The sequence below is a fragment of the Oryzias latipes genome, chromosome 18 (genome assembly GCF_002234675.1).
Source record: "Oryzias latipes chromosome 18, ASM223467v1".
Lineage (NCBI taxonomy): Eukaryota > Metazoa > Chordata > Actinopteri > Beloniformes > Adrianichthyidae > Oryzias > Oryzias latipes.
The window spans coordinates 29065299-29075837 of NC_019876.2; the positions used below are offsets into that span (position 1 = coordinate 29065299).

Sequence of the window (10539 nt, forward strand, 5' to 3'; positions counted from 1 at the left end):
AAACAGCTTCGTAATGAGCTCGTATTTATCGGGCGAGACCTGCAGAGCTGATAGCAGGAGGAGACACGCGGGGCGGCTTCAATAAACACTCCGATCTTCTGCCGGGATCTTGACATGCCGTGGGGCAGAGACTGATGACAGACTGAGAGTTCCCGCCAGCGTTGCCAGATAGAGTCACAGTTTTCCAGCCAAAAATTCATCTGAAAACCGCCAGACCCAGCCAAAAACCCCCCAACATAACTTTTGTTGATGTTTTTTTTTTCGTACTGGACTGATTTAGCAAAATAAAAGATTTTTCTAAATAAAAGATAGTTCAGACTAATAATAAAATGTGTACAATATTGAATATTTCTTCAGCGGGCCGCCTTCTTCCATTCATTTGCTTAACCCGCTCTATCCTGCGTCCGGCTCTTTCATCCTTGTGCTGCGCTGGAGCGCCCCGACTATCGTGTTTTGCGCTCTCTGTGTAGGACACACTGAGGAGCGCGGGGGAAACCAACTCTCAGCTGCAGAGGATGTGAACAGGTGAACAGGTAGAGAGGAAAAGCAGGTGGAGAGGCGGGGGAGGGGCTTTGGCTTCAAACTCTGTCAGAGAGATGCAAACACGGCGTCAGATTGAGACGCAGCTTTCACTGCGGGAGTTGAAGCAGAGACTTTCTCTTGGATGATTTTATGAACTCAAACATGGAAACATGATTACCAAGTAGAACTCTTCAAAATAATAAACCTGATCTCTCCACATTCTCCGTGTCTACCATGAATTGACAAACACATCGCTCCATGCAGCGATCAGACCAGAACCAGTAGCTCCTCCCACACGCGGTATCATCCTTTAAAGAACATAATGTGCATTTGCAGCGACGTATGCTTCAGACGATGTCCGATTGGGCAATCTACATGTCAATCAAGTCCCGTACTTCTCAGTGAGGACTTTGGTGGATTTTAAAGAAGTACTTTTTTTTTTAATCTTTTCTGGCCCGCGATCTACACTCACGTCATTGAAGATCGACGTAATGAGCACCCTTGATATAATATATACATGCGTAATATATATAATGATGTCAAAACGGGTTGTGGCTCCGGGTGCTTTCTTTTTTATTAGGGGCGGTCCCAAATGGCTCTTTGAGTAAAAAAGGTTGCCGACCCCTGGTATCCTGGTATAGACAGTACAGATGTGTTTTTTTTTAAAAGCTAAATGCAGATTTTGCAGCTTATAAACAGAGTTTCCAAAAACGTGTTCTCTTGTGAGAGAAGAAAAGACAGTTCAAAGAGAGTAATAGTTTTTATTTTGAGCATTTGCAGTGTGGGTCTTAGTTTTCTGGAAAACCCGTCTTAAGTTACACTTTTACTTTTTCCTGCTCATACAAACAGAAAGTCTACTTTTGCACGGATTGGCTGGACTTGTATTTAGGGGGGGCCCATCCATGCTCACTTCCTGGTTTTGGTAGTAAAGTGTCCAAAACCTGTGCAGCAGGTGCATTGTGGGAGTGGCTGCAGGTGCCCCCTCAGAGTCAGGGTTCTAGCTTTGTAAAAGGATTATTTTTGTTGTTTTAGAAATACAAGAAGCCTAAGTTCATCCAGTGCTTTGCCTTTGGCCTCACCGGAGACGTTCTGACCGGAGACTCGGAGGGGAACATCCTCACCTGGGGAAAGTCAGCGGCTGATGTGAAAACTCTGGGTAAAGGAGCAAAAGGTCAGTGAGTCTGTTCAGTCCCATGGAGCACGCTCTGCAGTGAGGACCGCTGCATCGGGACACGTTTCTGTTTGAAACCACTGAGTTCAAAGACTCTGGGGGTTTTTAATGGTTTATTTCAAGCAATAAAAGCCAGAATAATGCACAAAACAATCCAATCAGCAGTTATACATTCGTACAAAGACGTATCAAACCTAGTTAGACATTAAATCAAAGATTGCTTGAAAGGGAGTGGAAGGAAGCAAACTCATATAATCCTGTTCTACCGTAACCATTTTTATTATATGATCTATAATTATCCGGTTCATAACTTTTAGCAGATATCCATGCCTTACCAACACAGTTTCAGGTCATTAAGAAGACTTAAGTATCAATAAATCACATGACAAAGATGAATGACTTAATTATCATGTAAATCAGCATAGCACATGCAGATCGGCTCTCTGAAACAGTGTTTCTCAACCTTTTTTGAGCCACGGCACACTTTAACCTTGACAAAAATCCCGCGGCACACCAGCATCCAAAACTTATAAAAAAGGAGAAACACATAGTTTGTATTGATCTACAGCCCCTCCATGATCTCACATGCATTTTTGTGATAATTGTGGCAGAAAAAGTTGGAAGTTGCAGCTGTTTTTTTCTAAAAGATGCAATAAAAGTGAAGTTAGAAGATTTAAAAACTGTTTGATGTGTTCGTTGTGGTTTCAAGACGTTGAAGAAGTAAGACTGATTGTAGTGCAGAGACGCTGTCACTTTAACCCAATGCATCATGGGAGATGTAGTGCAAACAGCCGCTGAATGCAGCTTCATTGTTTTGTTCGCTTGTTCCACGGTCTGACACCGGATTCTGTGGAAACCTACACCACTAAAGACTAGCTTTAGCTGGTATTTTTGTTGGAACTGAGAGACTTTATGAGCAGAATCAAAACAAGGAAGTGAAGACTTTAACCACTTCTGATTGGTCAGACTGATGACGTGTGATTAAGCCTCCAAGAATGATTGGTGGAGACAGTTGAAGGGGCGGGACTTTTCCTAAAACAGTTATAGCTGCAGCTAAATCGTGGTACCGTCATTCTTATCAAAATGTCTTGAATAGAATCAAATAAACACAAAAAAAGTATTTTATGATCTTTCATATTCCTAACTACTCAGTGTTTTATCAGGGCCTGTTTGGATGAACACAGAGCTGAAATCCTGGAGATGGAAAATGTTTTTAGATCAGTGAATGAGGGCAATTTCCCACAGCACACCGGTTGAAAAACACTGATCTAAAATATGTGCAGGAAAATCCTGACTATGATTGAAAATAACACTATATCAGAAAAAACAGAGATAGCACTGTTTCAGAAATCTTCATAGTATATGCAGATCAAGTATCAAAAATATCTGCAGATTCTTTTTTTCTTAGAACAGTCATGGTTTGTTTCACATCAGAAATGACGCCAACTCACCACTAATATTGTTTTCATTCAAAACATGAAGGTTTAAAAAAGGATTTTAGCTTTGAAACTTTTGTTATAAGACAAACACAACTAGAAGTATGACACATTAATGTGAAACGCCTGGGGATACATTCTTGGAATATTTTTATAGAGTTTACTAGAGATGGTAAATGGTGTATACTTATATAGCGCCTTTATTCCTACAAGGACAAAGCGCTTTACAGTCACAGACCCATTCACCCAGTCACACACAGACGGGTCTTTTTATTTTAAGATACATTTTTCACATTCTTTTGACTTTTTCTTTGCCTTTTTTTAGATTTTCTATATTTTACTTTTATTGATACATTTTAGATCTTTGACATAAAACATACAGTTTGAGCTCAGTTTCACTCTGAACTGTTAAAAACTGTTTTAAAGGTAAAGTATTGGAGCAAATCGTAAAGACGTAAAAAAAAAAAAGAAGACCACAAATGATAAATGTCGCAAAACTCTTTTTTTTTAACAGAGACTTATCAGATAATGCGTCAGACCAGAGCCCATGAAGGGAGTGTGTTCACCCTCTGCACCCTGCAGGATGGTGCCTTGCTCAGTGGAGGGGGAAAGGACCGTAAGATCATCCGCTGGAGCGCCGATCTGGCTCCAGAGAGAGAGTGTGAGGTGAATCACGATGTTCGGCCTGTTTCTGTCTGTCTGTCGCCTCTGCTGTGCAGACAGCTGGGCCATACAATGTCCACATAGAGAGAAAATACTTTGGTTTATTGGGTTACCCAGATTCCAGAGAAGTTTGGGACGGTCCGCACCATTGCCGCCATGGACGAGGAGGAGCTGCTGGTTGGTACCACGCGAAACGCCATTCTGAGAGGAACCTTCTCTGATGGGTTTTTGGCGATTGTACAGGTAAAACGATGCACTCAATACTCTAAAATTGTCGTCGTCGCCTGCTGTCCGAAATTCTGAGCCTAAACATCGACTAATCGGTAGCAACAGAGGTGGTCTGTAAAGTCTGATTTAATCAACAGAGATTATCTAAAGTATGTTGTGTGAATCATTTCCAGTTGAATGCACAGGATATCGTTTGCCTTTATTTCAAATGTCTAATCCAAACCTGGAGCCACCTGGTGGCTGAATATAAGCATTATCCTGCTGCTCATGGAAAGCATTTTATGACTATGTGGTAATGTGTACAAATACTCAAAAGACATGTGCTACGGTAAAAATCTACCATAAACAAGTCCTTCGTCCGTCGTGTTCTCTAACCTGTGAGTGGGGGTAACTGTCACTGATCTGCCCCTTCCACTGACAGGACATGTCCGTGCTGAGGGTAAAAACCACCATCAGCTTTGATGTTCCTGAGCGTGTACCTTTGTAAAAAGTAAAGTCAGAGTATTTTCCTTTGCTATGGTAAAGCATGAGCAGAATACTAATGTAATGAGTATCGGTGCTTTAGCTGTCGAGGTGTAAAGAGTCAGTGATGATGTGTTCGTGATCACGCGGTCATATTTGGATCAACTGTCCTACAAACTGACAGTAGTCCTGCTGACTGACTGATGCAGAGGTTTCTAAAGGTACTGCTTGGTACTTCTGTGGTACTACAAACCACTGACCTCTTTGTGTGTGTCTGTGTGTGTGTGTTGTGTTCATGTCCCTGTGTTCATTCCTCTGTGTGTGTGTGTGTGTGTGTGTGTGTATATTCATCCCTGTTTGTGTGTGTATTCATTCCTGTGTGTGTGTGTGTGTGTGTATTCATCCCTGTGTGTGTGTGTGTGTATTCATCCCTGTGTGTGTGTGTCAGGGTCACGTGGATGAGATGTGGGGGCTGGCGTCCCACCCGTCTCAGAGCCTCTTCCTCACCTGCGGCCACGACCGGCAGGTGTGTTTGTGGGAGGCAGAGGAGCACAGACTGAGCTGGAGCGTCTCTCTGGAGGTGAGGCTCACCCATCCCAACCTCTGCTCCCATCCATCTAGCATTTGTGATCAAACAACGGTGTACATGTCGTCTCCTCCTTATATTCACATTGAAGTAACTCCTATGCGTCTCCTGCAGGAGTACGGCCTGTGCGCGGATTTCTGCCCCAACGGATCGACCGTCTCAGTCGGCCTCAACACGGGAAGGTAGTTCTGCCAACAGAACAGCACTAAAGACAAGTGGATGGAAATGTTTGCATAATTTTCTGTGAAAAACCCAGAATAGCTGGGATTTGATCAAAACTCTGCAGAATTTTCAGTCTGTAAAGGGAGTTTCCTAAAACTTACAAACACTACAGAAACATTGACTTCAGTGAGAGATCTTCTCGATATTCATGTTGTATTTCTGGTTTATTTTCTGTTTAAGTGGTCCATGTTTTTCTTTTCTTTTGTCTAAAAACCAGTGTTTGTGCTTTCTTTAACGATCTTAGGATTGCTATAGTTTGTATAAATGTTTGCCGGGAACACTGGACAGACTGTAGTTCTGTTTTTCTTGTCAGTCTTCCCTTTGCTTCTTCTCTGAATGATCTTTTTGGATGTTCTCGTCAAACAGGTGGGTGGTCCTCGACCTGTTGACCCAGGAGGTGATTTCTGAATCTGTTGATGGCAACGAACAGCTGTCTGTCATGAGATATTCCCCCGGTCAGACATCTGCATTTCTTCTGACTGTAGAAATACCACTAGTTATATGAATGCCTATCACGTTTTTTAAATTATACATCGTTTAAACTGCAGCTCCTAATCTGTGAAGCATTTGAACATGGGGGTGTAATCAGGACTTAAATCCTTTTTTTCAGATGGAAACTTTTTAGCTGTTGGATCCCATGACAATTTCATCTACATCTACAACGTGACAGAGAAAGGGCGCCGCTACACTCGCTTCGGGAAGTGTAATGTGAGTCACGTTTTATACATTTTTTTATGATCTTTTTCTCTTTACAAAAAAACAAACATTGTAAACAAACTTCAACCATCTTTATCTTGAGTGCTAGCTGCACAGATGAACAAGGCTATCGTCACGTCTCCTCAGAGGTCCAGGCTGCACACGTTTCCATCAGGAAGCTTTTATTGATGCTTTGTAATGCATTAAGTAAGGTTAAACAACAAACATTAGTGTATTGATAACTAATAAATCAGGTAAAACACTCAGTGATGCTAAGTAATGCATAAAAGCGTCTGTTTATATGTTATTTGATAGTTAAATAATACTTAATTATGCATTAACTAACATTAATAAACAGTACCTTATTTATAAGTGTTACCCAAAAAAAAATACTATAAATAAAAACGTAATCTTACCCCAGACTGAAAAGAGAATGATGCATAAATGGGTGTCAACAGAGTTGGCACCTGGAAATGATAAGATTCTTCAACTACTTTTAACCCCAAAGTCTATACACAGTGTGCATTCTAAAGCATTGGTGTCCAGTTAAAGATTGTCTAGAAGTTTATAAATCATTGTTGAATGGTCACAATATTGTCAATTTCATGGGCCAAGGATCACATGCTGTCATCATCACACTACGTCCCTATTGGTGGCATTTTGCCTCATGAAACTGTGTAAATCCTTCAATTTAAAGCTCCAAAAGGTTTAACAGACCGACTAAACGTCTGTCAACTGGAATAAAAATCCATGATATTTCTTTTAAAGAAGGGAATGTTTTGTCTTTTCGTGTCTCTCCAATCAGGGACACTCCAGCTTCATAACTCACCTGGATTGGTCCAAGGATGGGCGGTACATCATGTCTAACTCTGGTGACTACGAGATCCTGTACTGTAAGTGAAGACACTTAGAATGACTAAAACGAGTTCAAATTCAGCCACGGTTCATCACTGTTACACTCAGCAGCTCACATCTCCTTCTTCCTGTTCTGTTGTTTCGCCATCTGGGAACTTAATTGATTATTCATCATTAAATATAACAGTTTTTGAAGTCTCAGTTATCACCATAATTGCACCTAAAGATCAATATTTATACTTGTTAATATAGGCACAAAGAGGGCTTAGTACTCTGGAAATTTCTGTCCTTCAGTCAAAATGGGACGCTTACACTCATTTACATCGCGCTTCATTTTGCTGTATTATAACAAAGAGACACATGTAAGTAATAATGGCTGACAAAGTGTGCTTTATCAGAAATGAAACGCCTGAACTGTCCGACGTGAAGCGGAGCGTTAATTCAGATAATGCACACTTCAAAGGCCATTATCCCGCTTAAACCATGGTCACTTGCATAAGAAATAAATATTCAATCAGTTTTTAGTACTTTATTCTTGTTATTTTTTCGTTTTAGGTCGCTTTTTTCACATAAAGCAGACTATTTGTTATGTGGTGTGGCGCGTTGTCATGGTAACATGACAATGCGCCACTTAGCCGGCTATGCCTACACCGACCTCGACTGTAGCAGCAAAGGAAAGCGATCTTTATGCTGATGATTACGATGTGTTAAAGAAAGCATCAGTTCAGAGAGAAAGTTCTCCTCCCTTGTTTTTGTCCAGATGATGACGCTAAACGTTGTTTTAAAGAAGCCAGTGCAGTGAAACAGAACATTTAAGCTAGGTGAGCGGGTCTTTTTGTTTTTAGGTGTGCGGTTATAACTGTGTGTTATCACTTTTTAATGCAAACCCAGCAGCCAATCAGTATTGAGTATTCACTCGGACCGTGCTATAAAACATTGTTGTCCAGCCCTTTACCTGCCTCATCTGACAGGATACCAACTGTCTGGTTTCAGTTTTTCGTTGAAAATGTTTTGTGAAGCAGCAACAGATAACTAAACTAAATCCATCCTGGTTCTATGATCATCCCAGCTTCAGCCCCCTGCTGTGCACTGGTCAACTTAGCGTTGATTAGGTCAATGTTAGACCAATGACATGAAAATCTTTGCATTGTAATCTTTCACATTTCTTTCCTGAAGCAGTCATAAGTGTCACAGTCATATGTGTGATTACTCGTCAGATGAATGTATTTATCTACAGGGGACATCCCAGGAGGATGCAAACTGCTAAGGAACCGCTCTGAGAGCAAAGACAGAGAATGGGCGTCCTTCACTTGTGTCCTGGGCTTCCATGTTATGGGTGAGAGGGAGCAGCAGAACTTAGTCTCTACAGGTCTTCCGTGGAAATGGGATCATTTTGTGTTGAGCTGATGAGTCTGGCTTGTGGTGTTCACAGGCGTATGGTTGGAGGGCTCCGACGGCACAGACATCAATGCTTTGTGCCGCTCCCATAGTGAAAGGATCGTGGCTGTTGCTGATGACTTCTGCAAGGTCCACCTTTTCCAGTTCCCCTGTCCAAAGCTTAAGGTAACAAACAAATCCAACAGTCAACGTCTAAAAGCTTAGGTAGTTTATAAACATACATAAAGTCCATATTCACAAGTTTCTTAAGCATTAAAAGGGAAAAAAGCTCCCCTTCAGCAGCTTCCTGCTCTTGTATGCTCATTCAAAGTACTTTTCTGATATTCCTCTACCAGGCACCCAGCCACAAGTACGATGGCCATGGCAGCCACGTCACCAACGTGTGCTTCACCCACAATGACTCCCACCTGCTCTCCATGGGCGGAAAGGACACTTGCATCCTTCAGTGGAAGGTGGTAGGAGGAAACAGATGGGACAGCAAAGACAAGTTGGGATCTGCGTCGTCAACCTCCACCAGTTCTCTTGAACCTCCTGCAAGCTAGGTGGGCAGATGTTATCGACAGGACGGGAGCCGAGCCAGGGAGGAGCCAAGCTTTTGCTGCTCCACTGCTGTCAGTTTGACAAACAACAGAGATAATGAAATGACTGTTCTAACCGTTCATGCCTTTAACGTGCAAACCCTTGTGGAAATGATCCTTGCTGTAACAAGATGGGCTACTTTCTGTCAAGAACCATGAAGCGCTGTGATGTTTGCTATTGGCGGTCACCGCTGTCATTGTGACTGTTTTCTATCAATCTCGTTTTCTTAATTCCTTTAATTGTTGCCTAATGGCAAAACCCACTGTGCCTGAAAAAGTTCTTAAACCTTTTTTGATTCTTTACAGTGCGTTTGGTTGGCCTGTATTATTCTTTCAATAGACTGTGACACACTTTTTCCAATAAAACAAACAGTATTTTTGAACCAAACTGCACACACAATAATTCAAACTTTGGGACAGTTTCATACAAACATTAAGTATACTTGGTGAAATTGTTATGGTCAAGCTCTCAATAAATACATCAATCCAGAAAAGTTTGAGTTTTTTTGTGTGTTTGAAAGATTTTCTTTAAACAAGTGTGTATAAAAAGGTGGCTGATTAAAAGTTTTTTTTAGAGACTTAATGTTGAATAAAATAGAGAGTTCTGCAAAGAGTTCTGACCACTACTGTTGAAGGTCATCAGGTATTATCAAGTTTTTGGGTTGACATTTGAATTAATGTTAACGTTTATATTGAGGAAAAACCAAACTGACACTTTTTTATGACTTAACTTTTTCATTTTTAAGACAAAATTACAACATTCCACACAAGGACAAAATATACAGATAAGATGTAGTTCACTGTGGAAAGAAGAAGAAAAAAACAACAACCCCATAACATCCAAATAAACAAAAACAAAACAAACTAGCAAAACAAAAAAGACAAATAAATATCAAATCTGACCATTATCCCTTATACATACATAAATGGATACAACATTACATACCAGAGAATTGAGGTCATTTCTGGTTTCTTGAGCTGGAGATGTCATTGATCTGTGTGTTTAAAATAGTGAGACCATTTATCGTTGAAGTCATCCACTCTGTTCAGTAATCTATCTGATAACCTCTGTAGCGCTGCAAGTTGACCCAGAGAGGTCTGCCAGTGGGGAAGTGATGGAGCCAATTTGCCCTTCCATTCCTTCACTAACAGTTTTCTACCCAGCATTACCGTTGTTTGGATCCACTGTGAGAGAGGAGATGGTACACGACAGACTCCATAACGTCTGCTGTGGAAGGGAACGTCTTGACCAACCACTTTCTCCACCTCATTATGCGTGGATGACCATTACCTCTGAACTTTTGGGCATTCCCAGAACATGTGTAGAAGGATGCCTATAGCATCCTGACACTTCCAACAGGTAGATGTTTATGACACTCCCACCTCATGCAGCCTGCTGGGCGTCCAGTAAATTCTATGTAGGATCCTAAATTGAACCATTCTTGTTCGTAGTTCCCTTGACATTGTTTTACTATTTTTGGTTATCCCATTCCATTCTGCCTTGGTGAAGCAAAGATTCAAGTCAGTTTCAAGGTTGTCTTGAGAGATGATGTGTTGGTGTCATCATCCTTTATAACATCCTATAATAAGCTGCAGCTCCGTGTCCACGTCTAAATACAGCTTTGATGTCCTGTAAATTGCTGCAACTTTATGGGACCGCAGTGACGGAACCAGAAGTTGTTACTAACAAGTGTCGTAACTGCAGATAGCTCCAGAAATCTT

At 41.3% G+C, this 10539-nt stretch overlaps 1 protein-coding gene across 2 annotated transcripts in view; it reads left to right on the forward strand.

Annotated features, from left to right (window-relative positions):
- The window catches only part of eml3 (echinoderm microtubule associated protein like 3), a 42279-nt gene extending 32968 nt beyond the window's left edge, over nucleotides 1–9311 (forward strand). For both annotated transcript variants that reach the window (XM_011487785.3, XM_023965858.1), the window contains 11 exons: nucleotides 1555–1693; nucleotides 3644–3795; nucleotides 3910–4035; nucleotides 4931–5062; nucleotides 5183–5250; nucleotides 5657–5745; nucleotides 5901–5998; nucleotides 6792–6879; nucleotides 8079–8177; nucleotides 8274–8404; nucleotides 8575–9311. In XM_011487785.3, coding sequence (XP_011486087.3) covers nucleotides 1555–1693; nucleotides 3644–3795; nucleotides 3910–4035; nucleotides 4931–5062; nucleotides 5183–5250; nucleotides 5657–5745; nucleotides 5901–5998; nucleotides 6792–6879; nucleotides 8079–8177; nucleotides 8274–8404; nucleotides 8575–8781 — 1329 coding nt within the window. In that variant the 3' untranslated portion in view covers nucleotides 8782–9311. The remainder of the gene's footprint in view (nucleotides 1–1554; nucleotides 1694–3643; nucleotides 3796–3909; nucleotides 4036–4930; nucleotides 5063–5182; nucleotides 5251–5656; nucleotides 5746–5900; nucleotides 5999–6791; nucleotides 6880–8078; nucleotides 8178–8273; nucleotides 8405–8574) is intronic.
- Nucleotides 9312–10539: the final 1228 nt, after the last annotated feature.